This window comes from Cebus imitator, unplaced genomic scaffold (assembly GCF_001604975.1).
Source record: "Cebus imitator isolate Cc_AM_T3 unplaced genomic scaffold, Cebus_imitator-1.0 Scaffold402, whole genome shotgun sequence".
Classification (NCBI taxonomy): domain Eukaryota; kingdom Metazoa; phylum Chordata; class Mammalia; order Primates; family Cebidae; genus Cebus; species Cebus imitator.
Window position 1 is genome coordinate 1,056,650 of NW_016107717.1, and position 18,874 is coordinate 1,075,523.

Here is an 18,874-nt window from a genome sequence, read left to right on the forward strand (position 1 = left end):
ATTTGGCTTATGAAGCTGAATGCTTTTTCTTTCTGTGAGGGATTACCCATTAGTAAATATGGAAAAAAGAGTGGGGAACCTAGAGAAGAATACAGGGAAAAAATAAAGAGAGATGAATTGAGAAAGAAGAAAGAATAGGTAGTCTTACTCTATCAGACTTGCTTTATGCATAGAACTCTGTACATTAATTGGATTTATCACTTACAGTCTACATACTGCTCTCCTTAACTGTAGCTTGAGTTAATCTAGTCACTGATTTTATAGTTATAGATAGTTCAAAATAAATCATTAACAGCGACAGGTATTCTCCCCGTACAGCATGACTCACACACCAAGATCCCACAGCATAAAAGAAAAGGCCTCGGGGCCAACACCACCTCCCACCTAGACCCAGAAAGCAAGAAGAAGAGAGACCCCATTCAGGATTGTTGCTGAGCTGAGGAGAAATGGGAGCATGGCTGCTTGACCACAGGGACAGTTAAAGAAATAGTAATTGAACCCTTATCCAGATAGGCAATACAATTAAGAGATCAAGAGCCAAGATTGTTTCATCAGGCTACAATATTGGATAGATACAATCAAGACAGTATTAATCAAAGTAGGTTACCTGCTGAAACAAACAGTCCCCAAATCTGAGTGATTTAATGAAATTTTATGTTTTTGCTCACATCACACTCCAATGCAATTTATGGAAGACGTAAAAAGAGATTGCTTCAGGAAATCATTCAGGACGGGAACAAGACTCCTTCTACCTCATCACACTGCCTTCCCTTAGGGCTTCAGAGTACTGGATCCTGGTGGACAAAGAAAGAGAAAGTGCATGAAGGATTTCATGAGAGGTTTGATGGACTAGACCTGGACTCATATTCCAATGTGGAATTCAGTCACATGGCTGTGTTTAAATGCAGAGGAAGCTGTGTGGGGGTGGGGGTGGGAAATTGACCATCTGTGAGCCCAGGAGGAAAATGGAAACATCTTTGGAAACAGCTTCCCAGCCTCTGCCACAAGGGGTGGAATGCAAAAAGAGGGTGAAATGTAAAGCCCTAAATTGAAGTTAAAAATGTCAGCTTCACAAATTTAAGAGACCTGACTTGGCTGTGATACTTGTGAAAAAAAAAAAAAATATTCTGGGGCTGGAAAGAAATGTGGGATACTGGCTGATTGATATGATTACTGTTAGCAAAGAATATTTTTGTCTTTAAAAAATGAATACAATATTCAAGTGCATTAATAAAGAAAATATATACAGCAGCAACAGCAGAGACTGCAAACTCTTACTTCTCTTTGTGTCCTTGTGTGTGTCCTAAATGATCTGAGCCTCAACAAGCTTAGCTATAAAATAGGACTAAAGCTTGTGGTGTGTGTCATTTAACTATTGCCACAATGATGCATATGGGAAAACAACAAAATTCAGTAGCTTAAAAATAATGTATTCCTTAGGTGGGCATGTTGGTGCGTGCCTGTAGTCCCAGCTACTCGGGAGGCTGAGGCAGGAGAATCACTTAAACCTTGGAGGTGGATGCTGCAGTAAGCCAAGATCATGCCACTACACTCCAGCCTGGGCGACAGAGTAAGGCTCCATCTCAATAAAATAAAATAATAAAATAATTATTATTCTAATGCATGTGCAGGTTGGCTGGGCTGGCTCTGCTTCATGCTGCAGGCCTGCATGCAGGTAATTAGATTTCTTCTAATGGTGTTTATCCTGGGGCCCAGGCTGAAAGATCAGCACCTGCAGTACCTGGGGGAAGCAATTCTCAGAGTAAGGGCAGAAATGCAAGATGGAGACTAGAAATATTCAGTATCTATTGAGGTCTTGGCCCCAAATCAGCACGCAGTCACTTTTGCCCTCATTCCTTTGTCCGAAGCAAAGTCACATAGCTAAGCCCAATATCAATGAGGGAGGGAAATAAGCTCCCTCTTCACAAGTGAGTGATATTGCAAAGTAACATGACCAGTGGCATTCTAATACTGGTCAGAATGCTGATTCAGTCAACTGCACTGACATTTCTAAGATTATAGTGACAATTTAAAAATATATAAAGCATCTACTAGAAACAGAGGGGCTCACTAATAATTGAATCTATGATAATGGTCATAACAATGGTGATAATGATGTATTCAGATCTTGTATCCTAATACACTCTCAGTGGCTCAGAATAGATCTACTGGATTGTGTTCAATTTTGGTTGCCATCTTTAAAAAGAAATAACATTGACAGGGTAGATTGCAGGCAGAAAAGGTTGCACATGTAGGCCTAGGAATCTGGAAACTGTGTTGAAGGAACTTAAACTATTTAGTCCAAAGAAGGATGGCCCATATAAAAATTAAGTGCACCAAAATACCAGAGGGGCTGTTTCTCTGCAAAAGGAATAAACTTGTAGAATAATGGAAGGAATTACCAGTCTGTGGGAATTCTCTTGGAGTCAAGTAGATAAAGCAAGCTCATGAAGACATTTGATGGGAGAAGCATCGCAGGGGCCATCAGCTGGCTGAGCAAGGACAAGCACAATGGGAGGCCGTAGTAGTGAACAGAGCCATGCTCTCCATAGTTGAGCAGATGAGATGCTGGGGAGCAGTTTGGGATGTCAGGAAAGATCTGATAGTTTGTGCCTGGGAAGACACATGTCTCAGCTCCTTTTCAGTTCCTTCTGGTCGCATAGATTGACTGGGCCCTCATTCCAATGTGTTGTTGTCGTTCACGTTGATTGTATAAACACACCACTCTCAGCACCCTCCCTATGTCCCCAAGCCCCATCAGGGCAGTGTGAGACTAGCCAAATAGTGATCTCCTCCTCCTCCTTTAAGCTTGACTCCCCTCTCCCCCATTTCTCCCAATCAGCCTTAATTAAACTGTTTGAAAGCTGCAGCTTGATTTTAATTAGAGCAAAATTGGGAAGATTAGAATGAAATTGGCCAATCATTGTTTATGGGCCGTTGTTTGAGAACACAGCAGGCTGCTAAATTACCTCCATGTCAGGCTTCTTGAATTCTCCCAGACAGTGGAAAGACAGAGAGCACCAGGACATCAGGACATCAGGGGAGGAATGGCCTCATTTCTGCTCTTGTGTCTCTAAGAGTTAAAGGGCCAAGATATTACTTAACCAAATGACTCCTGGACCGAAGTCTTCCTGCCTGGGGATCTCTCCCAGCCACAGTGGTAAACAAGGCAAAATAATTACCTAGGAAGTATAACAAAGGTGGACAGTAGTCCCTGAGCTTGAGCACAGATCACAAAGACAGAAAAATCATTGTAGTATGGTCTAGGTTCTAGTCAAACTAGTCAACTGAGACTTGGGGCTAGTCATTTCTCTCAGTTTCTCTGTCTCCTCATGTGTTAACATGTAAAAGCTTAATAGTTGATTAATGATATTTTCTCTCCCTTTCTCCCAAGGTCTGTGTATAGATAAAATAAGCATGTGTAAAAATTGTGTGCCATAAAAAAAAAAGTTTAGTTCATATCAAGACAACTATTTGGAGGATAACAGCCTAGTCCCTTTCAGAATCGTAGTCCTTTTGAACACTAAACGTTGGAGGAGGTGTCCCCAAAAGAGAGTCTGTTGGAAATAGACCAGGAGGACTAAGGAACAGAGAAGGTCAACGTCCCTACCATGACAGCCCGCTGCTTCTGTCATTGTTTGCAAAGTGGTTTCTATGGCTGCCTTAAGCCCTCCCTGTAATCTCTCAGGAAAGCACTACACCAATATATGGGATTATGGTTTTTATTATCATTTCTTTTTATAGCTCAGATTAATCATGTCTTATTCATTATAGCAGTAAAGTCACTAATAGCTAAGTGCATTACAGTAATCTGTTGTTGAGATAGAAATCTCCTGGTGATGTGATGTGTCTAGAAATACTGCCTCTGTATAGGAGCCAAGGTATGAAATATCCTTAAGCTCCTAAAATGTCCAGCTTGATAGAGAATGTGAAACCATCATAGCTGAGTCACTGGGTAAAAAACTGGCACCCCTCAATGTACATGTTGGCTTTGGCTATTCTTGTTCATGTGAGTTTTTCAAGATGAAAAATGTGAATCTTATGAAAAAGACAAAATGGTGATGTCATCGCTTGGTGGACTGAGTTCTGTGATGGGAGCAGTAGTTCTGGATGTGAGGTATATTCATAGAAAGACAAAGAGAAGGCTTCCTCCGTCTGAAATTCTTTAGGAAAATTAGCGGTGTGACGCTCAGTGCTACTTATTGAGTTTCTTCTGTCCAATTGGCAAGTTTCAAGCTAATTGGAGAAAGGCAGATCTCCAAGGGAAAGGCTCTGAGAACGAAGACAGTTGCACTTACCGGAACTGGTTGGTCTGTGAGAAAATATCCCATGGGTCATTTGGTTGACAGCTTAAGTAGACAAAGTAAAGTCACAGGAAAAATGACAAGAAAACTATGTCCTTGGCTTATGGCCAGTCTATCGCTTTTGCTCCAAAGTTCTTAAATATTTTATTCAGTAACCTGTCCTGTGTCTACCTTCATTTTTCAGGGAAAACCAATTTGGTTCGTATCGAGACAACTGTTGGAGAACAATAGCCCAGTCCCTTTCAGCACTGGAGTCCTTTTGAGCACTAAAAATTGGAGGGGGTGCCCCCCAAGAAAAGATCATTGGAAGTAGATCAGGAGTGTCAAAGAATAGAGAAGGTCAATGTCCCTATCTTGACAGCCTACTCCTTCTGTCATTGTTTGCAAAGTGGGTTCCATGACTGCCTTAAGACTGCCCCCCAGTCTCTCAAGTCCTGTTCTGAGAAACGCGGAATAGTGATTGGTTGGCTCTGCTGGAAGCAGCATTGATTTCCTCCTCAGTAAACCCAGCCTGGAGTCTAACTCAGGAGGAACAAATGTGTCCTAGTATGCAGGGCACACTGACACTGGAATAGGTTGGTGCCAAGCCTGCCAGGGTGCCACAGTGGAGGGGGATGGATAGAGCTGCATGCTTAGGATGCAGGGATGTGAGTTTCCAAACGACAGCCCTATCTGTGGACTTGGAAATGGGCCTGAACATGCTTCCCCTGCAGAGATGGAAAGATGGAAAATCTATTAAAAAACTGGTAACAGAATAATCTGGCTGTTCACGTAAAGTTATAGCACAACCACCCACATTGCAGGCTGCAGTATTCGTTACAGGTTGAGTATCACTTATCCAAAAAATTTGAGGGACCAGAAATATTTTGAATTTTTTCAGATTTTAGAATATTTGCATTATACTGGATCAGCATCTCTGATCTAAAAATATGAAATTCTAAATGCTCCTCTGAGTGTTCCCTTTGAGAATCATGTTGGTGCTTCAAAAAGTTTTGGATTTTGAACATTTTAGATTTCAGATTTTCAGATTAGAATTACTCAACCTGTACTTCTAGATCTCAGCTTCACTGAGGTACACTGTGTATGTGTATATGTGTGTGTGTGTATTTATATTTATACTCTCCCCCTTAAGGCTTCATAGGGAGGGAGGCTTCATAGATAATGACTCTTCACAGGGGCCTGGTCAATGTTCTCAGTTTATGAACCTAGAAAGTTGTGCTTCTGTGTGCAGCTGCTGGAAACAGCACCTGGGCTGGAAGACCCCAGCTGTGTTCTTTCTGAGCCTTTCATCTTCAGCCAGGAGACCCTGCAGGGGGATTCTTGCTGGGAGATTTCTTGTTGACCTTGTGTAACACACTACTGCAGGTGGCTGCTGACATAAGAATCAGTAGCTTGAGTTGGAGGCAGCACTTTTTATTTACATATTTTGAATTAGGAACACCTTGTAGTCATTTAGTATTCTCATCAGAGACCTTTGGCTTCAAACCCAGAGCTGGCCAAGTCTCAAAACCCCGCTGAAGCTCCCGTGCCTGAGATCTGGCATGGCTGTGGTTTCACTCTCCCATTGTGGGTCCCCTTTGGATTTTGGGGAAATCCAACCAGAAGCATCATTTTTTTTAGCAATCTGGACCACTAGTGTTATGCAATTTGGGACAAAGATAACTACAATTACTTCAGCACTGATCGTTTAGATATCATTATATCTAAAATATTCTGTGTGTTGGTATGCATGGCTGATTTAACACACTGGATTATACCTTCCAGGCTGGGTTATACTTTCTTGGATGTTGTTTTGTTTTTTAATTATTTTATGGGTATGTTCACCCTTCCACAGAATACATATTGGTTACTCTAGGCTAACCTAAAACATAGTAGAGGAAGATGGAAAATGGACTGTATTTGTTAATTTAGTAGTTTACTGAGGCATGCTTTAGATGTGCAATGTGAATGCTTTTTATAGGCAAAGTCCACAGTGAAAAGCTCTCTTTACCCTTTGGCTCAACCTGTGAGCCCTGATTGCAGTGGCCAGTCATATTCTACAAACACTTTACACAGCGACTACAGTACTGTAGGAAATGTTTGCTTTCTCAGACTGTTTAGTGTGTAACAAACACAGTGGGAGAAGATTTTAGGAGAAATGGCCAAATTGAAATGTAGATTTACTTGATATCTTAATTGAAACAAAGATGATGGCTTAATTGAAGCAGAGTGTGTTAATATAATTGATATATAGAAAACATCCTTTTCCTAGTTAAAAAAAAAAAGAGCCCTGATTATTCTATTACTAGGGGGAAAAAAACTGCTAAATGAAAAATCGGAAATGAACATTTCTTCTTTGAATAGCTTAGGCTGCGTTCCAGTATTGCCTCTAAGGTTTGCAGATGCTGGAAAGAACCAGGTTAATAAGTTCTATAAGCACATTTTTACCACTTTCTGGCTCAAATACCACTCACAGATGTTTTTCCATTATTTTGATCTATGAAGGGCCCCAAAGGGTAAGGAAGAAACTTATTAGGGTAGAAGAGAAAACCACTGGGAGCCCTCAGAGTGTGAACCTTTCTGTGGCTGAGGACTTATGCCTAATGTTTCGTTTTTGAGACAAGGTCTTGCTATGTTGCCCAGGCTGGACTTGAGCTCCTGTAGCTGAGGACTTATGTCTAATATTTTTTGAGACAGGAGTCTTGCTATATTGCCCAGGCTGGACTCAAATGATTCTCCCACCTCAGCCTTCTCAGCAACTGGGACTATAGGCACTTGCCACCATGCCCACTTGAGCCTAATTCTGAGTTGATAGCCCACTGTAGTTTATGATGAAAGTAGATTTGGGCTTGTGTGTTTTCTGTTCTTTGGCAAATGTAGCCACTTGTATGCATTCCTTTTTTTTTTTTTTTTTTTTTTTTTGAGATGAAGTTTCACCCTGTTGCCCAGGCTGGAGGGCAGTGGCGCAATCTCAGCTCACTGCAACCTCCGCCTGCTGAATTCAAGCGATTCTCCTCCCTCAGTCTCCCAGGTAGCTGGGATTGCAGGTACCCGCCACTGCGCCCAGTTAATTTTTCTATTTTTAGTAAGGATGGGGTTTCACCATCTTGACCAGGCTTGTCTCGAGCTCCTGAAATCGTGATCCACCCGCCTTGGACTCCCAAAGTTCTGGGATTGCAGGCATGAGCCAACGCACCTGGCCACCGCTTGTATGCATTCTTATGGATTCTTTCTCGGATGAAATTCTCCAAATATAATCCCTATCCTTATAGTCCCTATATGGCACTATTGAAACTCTCTCTCCCCACATGCACATAACTTCTACTCAATAGCACAGTTGGTAAACCTTTGTGTTCCACAGGTGGAGGCAGCAGAGCCTAGTGGCAAAGACTGTGTGTACTGAAGCCAGTCTGTGTTTAAATCCTAACCTTGCCACCTGCTGGCTGTTAACTGCTGGGCAAATTGACTTATTTGTACCTAGATAATTATATTTTCCCCCTTATATGTATTTTGAATATAATATTAACTAATCCTTGAAAGATACTTGGAATGCCTATCACATACTAAAAATTCATTAAATGTTAGCCATTATTTTTTATTATTTGCTCATAAAAAAACTTCCTTAGACAGTACCATTCCTTTTTCTAGGTCATTCGTCATTCTGTGTTGTGATTTCTTTAGCAGGCAGGGGAGCTGGACTCAGGCGTTTATCTCTGATTCCTCCCATGTACCCTGTGTATGGGCTTGGCTTTTTGAGGCTTCTCAATTTCTTCTCCTGCAAATGGGCATGTTAAAACTGCCTTAATCCAGGAACATTTTGCTGTGGTATAAATGTTATGCTGTGTTTTGAATTACAATTAGTCCATGTTTTGTGTAGAAAATTTAAAAAGTGGAATGTTCTGGGTAATAAAAATATTTGTGTTAAAGGATACTAAATACTACAAAAAATAGGATGCAATAAAATACACTTAACCTCATCTACAGGAAGGAAAACGGTGCTATAGAAACAGCAGTATGATATGGGCCTGGGTTTTAAGCACAACTCTGCCATTTACTAATTGTGTGACTTCACCCACACTACATTCTTAACCTCTCTGGGTCTCAGTTGGTGACTATTGTCACCGCCATCATAGTGGCTATTAATAGCATAGAAGGAGAGTCAGGACACTAGCTTTTGGTGCTGGTTCTATTATCAACTGGTTATATTGCTTTAGGTAAACCACTGGCCCTCTCTGTTTTATGAGAAACATGACGACAAGAGAGGTTACTAGTTCCCATCCAGACCCAGTGTCTGACCGGGCCAGACAACTGTCTACCAATTTTTATTTATTAGATTTAATTAAAGTGGGGTCCACCTCTATGCTAAGTTGGCCTTTCCTTCCTGTGAGGGGTTTTGACCATTGTAAGAAACTATGTAATGATGTCTTTTTTCCTCTAGAAATCTAGAAAAATAATAGGTTAGAAATTCTTAGTTAATGAAGTCTAGACGTGACCTATCCCAAAGCAAAGGGGCTGGGTTTGATGATACTAAGGGTTCTGTTTGTTTGCTTGTTTGCTTGCTTTTAGTAATCTGATTTTATGATTCATCAATGTAATTATCAACTAACCAGTGAGAGGACACTTGTCACCATCCAGCCAATTAGAGATGAGATTAAGCAACTGTTCTTTACCCTGCAGTGGGGTTTGAGATAGAAAATACTTTTGACAAATACTCTGTACATTAATTAAAGTTTAGTACTTGCTCCACAAAGAAAATAACTGACAATGTATTATTATGCACTTACCTGCTCAGATAAATAAAGCTACACAGCTTGAATTTTGAAGACTTTGCTGGAACCATGAATTATTAGTCACCCGTTTTTCTTTGTTTCCCTGGTAACATTTGACACATGCTCCTCCTCTCTCAGTCTCTAGAGTTAGATGGGGAGATTTATGCCTCAAATGTGACATGGATTTTTATGTATTTATAATTTTAATTTTTAAAATTTTGTTCCTAATTGACATATAATTGTACATGTCTATTGGGCACAAGAGTGTATTGGTGTGATGTTTTAATACATGCATACACTGAATAATGATCAAATCAGGGTAGTTAGCATATATATCACCTCAAACGTATTATTTCTTTGTGGTGATAACTTTCAAGATCCTTTTTTCTAGTTACTTAAAATCTGCAGTACATTATTATTAGCCATAGTCACCCTACTATGTAATAGAGCACCAGAACTTATTCTTTGTAACTGTAACTTTGATTCTGTTAACCAAGCTCTCCCCATCTCCCATTCCCCCTACCCTCCCTAGACTCTGGTAACCACTATTCTACTCTCTAATTCCATAAGATCAACTTTTTTAGACTCTACATATGAGTGAGGTTATGTGGTATTTGTCTTTCTATGCCTGGCTTATTTTACTTAACATTATGTCCTCCAGGTTCATCTATGTTGCTGCAAATGATAGGACTTCATTATTTTCACAGCCAAATAGTATTTCATTGTGTATATCATCAGTTGATGGACACTTAGATGGATTCCATATTTTGGTTGTTTTGAATGATACTGCAATAAATATGAGGGTGCAGATATCTCTTCGGTATACTAATTTCAGTTCCTTCGAATATGTACCCAGTAGTGAGATCGTTAGATCATATGGTAGTTCTATTTTTAGTTTTCTGAGGAATCTCCATACTGTTTTCATAATAACTGCACTAATTTACACTTCCATCAACAGTGTACTAGAGTTCCCCTAATACACGGAGCAGCATTTGTTATTTTCTGTCTTTTTTGATAATAGCCATTCTAACTAGGGTGAGGTGACACCTCACCATGCATTTGATTTGTATTTCACTGATGATTAGTGATGCTGAACATTTTATCATATACCTGCTGGCCATTTTTATGTCTTCTTTTGAGAAATATCTATTCAAGTCTTTTGCCCATTTAAAAAATTTGTTATTTAGCTATTCTTTGAGTTCTTTGTATATTCTGGATACTAACCCCTTATTGGACTCATAGTTTGCAAATATTTTCTTCAGTTCTGTAGGTTGTCTCCTCACTCTGTTGTTTCCTTTGCTCTGCAGAAGCTGTTCAGTTTGATGTAATCTCATTGGTTTATTTTTGCTTTTGTTGCCTGTGCTTTTGAGTTCTTCTCCAAAAATCTTGCCCACATCAATGTCATAAAGCTTTCCCCCTATATCTTATTCTATTAGTTTTATAGTTTTGTGTCTTACATTTAAGTCTTTCATCCATTTTGAGCTGAATTTTGTACCTGGTGAAAGATAGTTTTATTCTTCTGAATGTGAATATTGCGTTTTTTTCAGCACCATTTACTGAAGATATTTTCCTTTCCCCAATGTGTGTTCCTGGCACCTTTGTCAAAAATCTATTTTTAATTATTTTATTTTTATGCAATCCTCTCATTTGCATTTCATGGATATTTGGGGAAGGTTAAACCAAGGTTGGGCACTGTCATGATGAGCGGAGTTGGGATGGATGAAGACTGTGTGAAGACTTTACATTTTGTTGCTTCCTAAGGGAGTGGAGCTGGTTTTTCGTAGCATAATTTGAGAAACAATGGAAAACTTCTTTCTTATTAATGCATATGATTCTTTAAATTTCATCCCAAGACAAAGATTTATAAATCTGTCCCCTTTAAAATGCAAACATTTCAGTGAGGAGCAAAGCTTGAAAATTAAAATCTTCAACAGGATTAGAAAGGAACAACTTTGCTATCTTCTAGAATAAGGCTTCTCAAAATATGGATCCTCCTTGTCTATTTCAGAGTGTTCATGTTGACATTTGCACTGAAGGTGCAAAATAAAGCTGCTGGTACCTTAATTTGAATAAAGGCAGTCACACCAAATAACACTAGGAGTCATGTGTTCTTCATCACTGTGCACTTGCCCCTAAACACACGCACACACATGCACACGCGCACACGCTAGCTTCACTTAAGAATGCCCATAAAGCAGTAACCTTTATTAATTTTATTAAATCGTGACTCTTGGGTACATGTGTTTTAATATTTTGTAGGATGGAAGTGCACATAAAGCAAATCTGAGGCTACTTAAGTACTATGGTTTTCTCAAAAAAATACTCTATGGTTGAGTTGCAAGCTGGACTAGACACTTTTTTCATGAAACTCCATTTTTCTTGAAAGCATAAGCAACAGACAAACTATGGTTAATCCGACTTGAGTATCTGGCAGACGTTTCTCAAAAAAAAAAAAAAAAAAAAAAAAAAAAAGAATTAACTAAGCCAGTATCTGCAAGGAAAACAACTGACGGTATTTTTATTATTGTTGCCAATAATAAAATTTAAGCTTTTAAATGAAAATTCAAATTTTAGAAAACTTGGGTTCATCCTCATGAACTTGACATTTTCCTAATATTTAAAGACTTTGAAGAGATTGGTCATGATATTAAATAGTGAGATGTTTTAATTTTATATAATGAAAAGTGTCAAAATGTGGAAGATCTGCATAACTCAGTGACCTGATATTTTCCAGATGACCAACACATGATCTTACAACATTATGCAGGATAAAAAGATCCATTCAGATTACAATATAGAACACTGGATTTTAATGTAACAAAGTATGAAAAGTTCACCGATATGATTTCAGATTCCATATTGTAACTAACCTTTAAGAAACTACCATCTGTTTAGTTTAGTGTAGTACCAAAGATGAAAATCCACAATTATGAAAACAGATTGAATGTAGAAGCAAATATGAGAGTGCAGCTCTTTTCTGCTAAGCCTGATATTAAAGAGATTTGCAAACATGCAAAGCCATGCCATTCTGCTTGCTAAATTTGTTTTGTTTCAGAACATACAGTTATCGTGAAAATGTTGTATGTAATGAGTTTATTAATGTTATCTCTATTTTTTTTTTTTTTTTAAGATGGGGTTTCACCATGTTGGTCAGGCTGGTCTTGAACTCCTGACCTCAGGTGATCCACCCACCTTGGCCTCCAAAGTGCTTGGATTATAGGCGTGAGCCACCACGCCCGGAAAAAAAAATGTTATCTCTAAATAAAGTAATAAATGTGATTTTTTCTATTTTAGTTTCTAAAATGATAAATCTCAATAGCCACATGTACAAACATGGGAACTCAATAATTTTTAAGAGTGTCAAGGAGATCAGAGATTAGAAAGTGAGGGCAGTGGTTCTGGAGCAACCTTCCTGACATCACAGATGAGTAACTGAGGCCATGATAGGTGATGTGACTCATTCACTATAAGACAACTGTGATTAGATCATATCTTTCCAAACTACTGTTCCAATGTTTGTTTATTCTACTACTCTACACTGTAAACCATGACTTTATGTGAGTAAGCTAATCAGCTACTGTCTGATGAGAAAGTTGGCTGGGAGAGGCTCTGATGGAGGTCAGTGGAGATAGAGCTTTCTTACAGCATGTGAACCCCAGGCCCTGCAGGTGAGAGGCCAGGGGGCCTCTTCCAGGCTCTGGGCTCCTCTAGCTGGGTGGATGTGGGCTGCGAGGAGATGAATGGCTGCAAGTGGAGCAAGAACATTACCTACTTCAGATTTTATGCCTCTTGCTCTGAAATCACCAGCTTTTTCTTACCCCTTGGCTTTTCCTCCAGGGAGTTTGCCCGTTGGAAGGTGAACAACTTGGCTCTAGAAAGGAAGGATTTCTTCAGTTTGCCATTGCCTCTTGCCCCAGAGTTTATCCGGAACATTCGCCTCCTTGGAAGGAGACCCAATCTGCAACAGGTTACGGAAAACCTGATAAAAAAGTACGGCACTCATTTCTTACTTTCTGCCACTCTTGGAGGTAAGCAACATCACGATTTCAAGCTAATTGGTTGTCAGACCATTGGGAATAACTTTAAGACTCATGCAGTGTGGCTCCAACAGTCTTTTGTTCTTACTGGCCTTTATTGCCTGAGAAGTCTTTCCGGTGCGTTTGAAAACAGTGTAGCCTCTTGACATCTCAATTTACCCCAGAGCATTTCGATTTGCTTATAAGGATCTCCTGAGGAGGGGTTGTTGGGTAAGGTGGTTGGGGGTGGACAGGCTCCTATGAAGCACTTAACAGCAGGGGGAACTCCCAGTTTTCGTGCTGCTGAGCCACCTAACTAAGCCCTGAGGCTTCGCCACTTTCTAATGATTGCTGTGGCTGCAATGATCAGACCCACAGGCAAAGTAAGTTGATGTCCCTGGAGTCCTTGACTCCTCTTCCTCTCTATAAAGATTGGAAACTATCCAAACTAGTTCTAATGGTTCTGGGCTGGTGAATTGTCCCCTTGTGGGGTGGCGGGTGGTGGTATGGTGAAACAATATGGGCTAAGACCCGGGGCAGGATCGAAAGCTCTGAAGATGCAGAATTCCCTCTGCCCTGGGAAGAAGAAAGCAGGATTTATTATAACATTTAGCTCACTGTCCGATCAACCAAAACAAGCTCTCCCAGGGCTCAGGCCAGCTGTCTGCACAGGGAAGGTGTTGAGTGTTTGATGGGGAAGAGGGAGATAGAGCTTCAAGGCTTTTGCCCTTCCTGAGGGAGCATAAACCACTTGAGAGAGAGAACTGTGTCTCCTCTATGGAGGTGGATTACTTGAGACAGAGTTCAATAGAGGATGTTAAATGGATAAGCTGAGGGCAGGGGGACTAAGCTTTCGAAGAGGGCTTTTCAGACAGCATGGCCTGCTGGCCTGTGGCTCCCTCTGATGAGCCTCTTCTAAAGATGGCGAGGGCTGGGGGAAGAGCTTGGCAGCAGGGGCTGCGCTCTCTCTCTCAGCTGCATCTACCCTAGCCAAGGGTTTTATGTTTCTCTTGGTAGGGGATTCGAGAGCAGAGAGCCTCACCAATGAACTCATGTTGTTCACCACAGGAGAGGAGTCCCTGACCATTTTTGTGGACAAGCGGAAACTGGGCAGAAAGACAGAGACAACAGGAGGTGCCTCTATAATTGGGGGCAGTGGGAACAGCTCAGCTGTGTCCCTGGAGACTCTGCACCAGCTGGCCGCCTCCTACTTCATCGACAGAGAGAGCACACTGCGTCGGCTGCACCATATCCAGATAGCCACGGGGGCCATCAAGGTAATGACCTGAGAGGTATGGGGTAGGGGGTGCAGGAAGCACGGGGGAACCCAGGGGTGGCCAGAGTCTGAGCCAGCTAGGTCAGCCAGGCCAGCTGATGGAAGAGGGAAGGAAGTTTTCTGATGAAGACAGCCAGCCTTCAGACACAATGGGGTCATTCATTCCACAGCAGACACTCACGGAGCACTCACTCTGAGGCAGGCTGCAGCAGAGGTACCACTGGGAATGGCAGACAAGGTCCCCATGCTCACAGAGGTTTCACTCTAGTGGGGGATGGAAAAACAACAAAGTCATTTCTGATGATAAATAAAGACAAGACAGAGTCATAAGGTGCACACCTCCTGGGGTGTGCGGAGGGAGCAACTCATATTGTTGTTAGCAGATTGATCATGGAAGGCACTTTGGGGTTTAGACTTTGATCTCTGAATAAGAAACCAGCTGTGTGGTGAAGTGAGTGGGAAGTGTTCAGTAAGTACTAAGGCCTTTTAGCAGGAACCAGCCTGGTGCTGGTTCACACAGTGTTGGAACACAAAGAAGACTGCTGAGATGGTGGGGAGGTAAAATAAGGAAGACAAGATGAGGTTCACAAGTCGGCTGGAGCAGATTAAATGCCTTGAGAAGGAATTTTAATATAAGTCAAAGTGCAATGAAAAACCACTAGAGACTTTTAGCAGGGAAGCAACGTGATCTCATGCATGTTTTTAAAAGATCAATAGTTATTGTGACTTTAATAACTATAACCTTCATCACATCTTCTCTACTTACACCTAAGAGATTTCTAGTAAAGTTCATGGCGTTTTAGGGAAAACCAGTGAAAATACTGTACGCGAGAATGCAGTTTTTTAAAAATTCTAAGCATAATGTTAAGGTGTTGAAAAGACTTCAGAATTGTCTTATATCCTACTTTTATCCCATCTGAAACTCATAAGCAAATTTTATTAATTCATTCAATAAATATTTACTGAGCACCTATTATTTGTCAGGCATGGTTTGGGGTCCTGAGAATACAGGAGTGAACAAAACCTGTAAAGTCCCTGCCCTCATAGAATTCATAGCTTGAATTCTAATTGCAAAGAGATAAATTACATGAATATACAGGACTTACCTCATTTTGTTGTGGTTTGCTTCATTGCATACTTTGCAGATACTATTTTTGTTGTTGTTTTACAAATTGAAGGTTTGTGGCAATCCTGTGTCAAACAAGTCTCCTGGCACTGTTTTTCCAAAAGCATGTGCTTACTTCATGTCTCTGATCATTCCCACAATATTTTAAACTTTTTCATTGCCATTTTATCTGTTATGGTGATCTGTGATATGTAACCTTCGAGGGTGCGGGAAGCACTGAGGAACCAGGGGAACCTCTTCAATCAGTCGACCCGGCTGACCTAGAGCTGGTTGAGGCTCTGGCCTCCCCCTGGTTCCTCAGTGCTTCCTGCACCCCCTTTGATGTCACTTTATAATTGTTTCGGAGTGTCACAAATTGCACCCATATGAGATAAAAAACTTCATCAATGAGTGTTGTGTGTTCCGATTGGCCCGCCAAGTGGCTGTTCTCCCATCTCTCTCTTCTCAGGTCTCCCTATTCCCTGAGACACAACAATATTGAAATTAGGCCAATTATTAACCTTGCAATGGCTTCTAAGTTTTCAAGTGAAAAAATTAGACATCTCTTACTTGAAATCAAAAGCTAGAAATGATTAAGCATAGTGAGGGAGGTATGTCAAAAGCTGAGCTAAGCCAAAACTTAGGATCCTTGAGCCAAACAGTTAGCCAAGTTTGTTAGCAAAGAAAAAGTTCTTGAAAGAAATTAGAAGTGCTACTCTGGTGAACACACGAATGATAAGAAAGCCAAATAGCCTTCTTGCTGTTATGAAGGAAGTTTGAGTGGCCTGGATAGAAGATTAGGCCAGCCAAAACATCTTCTTAAGGCAAAGCCTAAACCAGAGTAAGGCCTTAACTCTGGTTAATTCCATGAAGACTGAGAGAAATCAGAAAGCGACAGAAAGATGTTTGAAGCTAGCATAGGTTGGTTCATGAGATGGAAGGAAAGAACTCATTTCCATGATATAAAAGCCCAAGATGAAGCAGTGAGTGCTGATGTAGAAGTTGCAGCAAGTTATCCAGATCTAGCTAAGATCATTGATGAGGGTGACTACACTAAAGAACAGATTTTCCGTGTGGTTGAAACAGCCTTCTACTGGAAGAAGATGACATTGAGGACTTTGATAGCTAAGGAAGGTAAGTCAATGCCTGGATTCTAAGCTTCAAAGGACAAGCTGGCTTTCTTATTGCAGGCTAATATGGCTGGTGACTTTAAATTGAAGCCAAGGCTCATTTACCATTCTGAAAATCCTAGGGCCCTTAAGAATTATGCTAAATCTCCTTTCTGCCAGTGCTCTATAAATGGAGCAATCCAGCCTGGACAACAGCATATTTGTTTACAGCATGGTTTATGAACTATCTTAAGCCCACTGTTGAGACCTACTTCTCATACACAAAAAAATTCTTTCAAAATATCACTGCTGATTTACAATATACCTGCTCACCCAAGAGCTCTGATGGAGATGTACAAGGAGATTCATATTGTTTTTATGGCTATAAACACAACATCCATTCTGTAGCCCATGAATGAAGGAGTAATTTTGATTTCCAAGTCTTATTTTAAAAATGTTTTTGTAAGGTAAAGGCTGCCATAGATAGTGATTCCTCTGACAAATCTGGACAAAGTAAATTGAAAATCATTTGGAAATAATACTATTCTAGATGCCGTTATGAACATTTGTAATTAATGGGGGGATGTCAAAAAATCATTAAAACAGGAACTCGGAAGAAGTTGATTCCAATACTCATGGATGTCTTTGAGGATGTCTTTCCTCAGTGGAGGAGGTAATTGTATATGTAGTGGAAACAGCAAGAGAACTAGAATGAAAAGTAGAGCCTGAAGATGTGCCTGAATTGCTGCAATCTTATGATAAAACTTGAATGAATGAGGAGCTGCTTCTTATGAATGGACAAAGAAAGTGATTTCTTGAGAGGGAATCTACTCCTGGTGATGATGCTATGAACATTGTTGAAATAACATTGAATAACAACTAAGCATTTCGAATATTCCATAAACTTAGTTGATAAAGTAGTGGCAGGGTTTCAGAGAATTGACTCCAACTTTGAAAGAAGTTCTGTTGTGGGTAAAATGCTATCAAATAGCATCACATGCCACAGAGAAATCTTTCATGAAAAGAAGAGTCCATTGATGCAGCAAACTTCATTGTTGTCTTAGTTTAAGAAATTTCCACAGCCACCCCAACCTTCAGCAACCACCACCCTGATCGGTCATCAGCCATTAACATCAAGGCAAGACTCTCCACCAGCAAAAAGATTCCAACAACTGGCTGACAGCTCAGATGATCATTAGCATTTTCTAGCAATAACATATTCTTTAATTAAGGTATGTACATTGTTTGTTTAGACATAATGCTATTGAACACTTTAAAGACTACAGTATAGTGTGAACATAACTTTTACATGCACTGGGAAACCGAGAAATTTGTGTGACTTGCTTTATTGTGATATTTGCTTTATTACAGTGGTCTAAAATTGAACCCATAATATCTCTGAAGTATACCTGTATAATGCCAGGTAGGATGAATGTTATGAAGAAATGAAGCCAAGTAAGAGGATACACCATGAAATATTATGCAGCCATCAAAAATGATGAGTTCATGTCCTTTGTAGGGACATGAAGAAACCTGGAAACCATCATTCTCAGCAAACTGACACAAGAGCAGAAAATCAAACACCACATATTCTCACTCATAGGCGGGTGTTGAACAATGAGAACACATGGACACAGGGAGGAGAGCACTACACACTGGAGTCTGTTGGGGGGAAATGGGGGAGGGACAGTGGGGCGTGGAGAGTTGGGGAGAGATAGCATGGGGAGAAATGCCAGATATAGGTGAAGGGGAGGAAGGCAGCAAATCACACTGCCACGTGTGTACCTATGCAACTATCTTGCATGTTCTTCACATGTACCCCAAAACCTAAAATGCAATAAAAAAAAAGAGGATAAAGAGAGACGGGGTTGGGGACTTTAGGGAAGACCTTTCCAAGGAATGCCACTTAAGCAGAGACCTGAATGAAGTGAGGGAGTAAGCCCCAAACATCTTAGACAAAGGACAGAGCAGATACAAGTGCCTTAAAGGGGCAGGGCAGTGTACTTTGCATGATCCAGGACCACCAAGAAAGGCAGTGAGCCTGGCATGCAGTCAGGAGAGAAATGAAGTTAAAAGCTGAATTTATTGAGATTGCAGGAACCATATCAAGAAGGTCTGACTGATTAAGAAGTAGAAAGAAAGGGCAATTCTGGAGACCAGTACAGTGGCTATTGCAGTGGTAAAGGTAAGGCATAATGGTAGCTTGGACAAAGCTGTTATTGCAGAGGTGGTGAGAAGTTGGCATATTCGAAATATATTTTGATGGTAGAGCCTACAGGATCAGACAATGGATTGGAAGAAAGGAGTAAAGTTTTA

At 40.5% G+C, this 18,874-nt stretch overlaps 1 protein-coding gene across 3 annotated transcripts in view; it reads left to right on the top strand.

The window, feature by feature from the left end:
• The window catches only part of BRINP2 (BMP/retinoic acid inducible neural specific 2), a 110,833-nt gene that overhangs the window by 73,091 nt on the left and 18,868 nt on the right, over positions 1-18,874 (top strand). For all 3 annotated transcript variants that reach the window (XM_017508839.2, XM_037731481.1, XM_037731480.1), the window contains exons 3-4: positions 12,890-13,080; positions 14,137-14,345. In XM_017508839.2, coding sequence (XP_017364328.1) covers positions 12,890-13,080; positions 14,137-14,345 — 400 coding nt within the window. The remainder of the gene's footprint in view (positions 1-12,889; positions 13,081-14,136; positions 14,346-18,874) is intronic.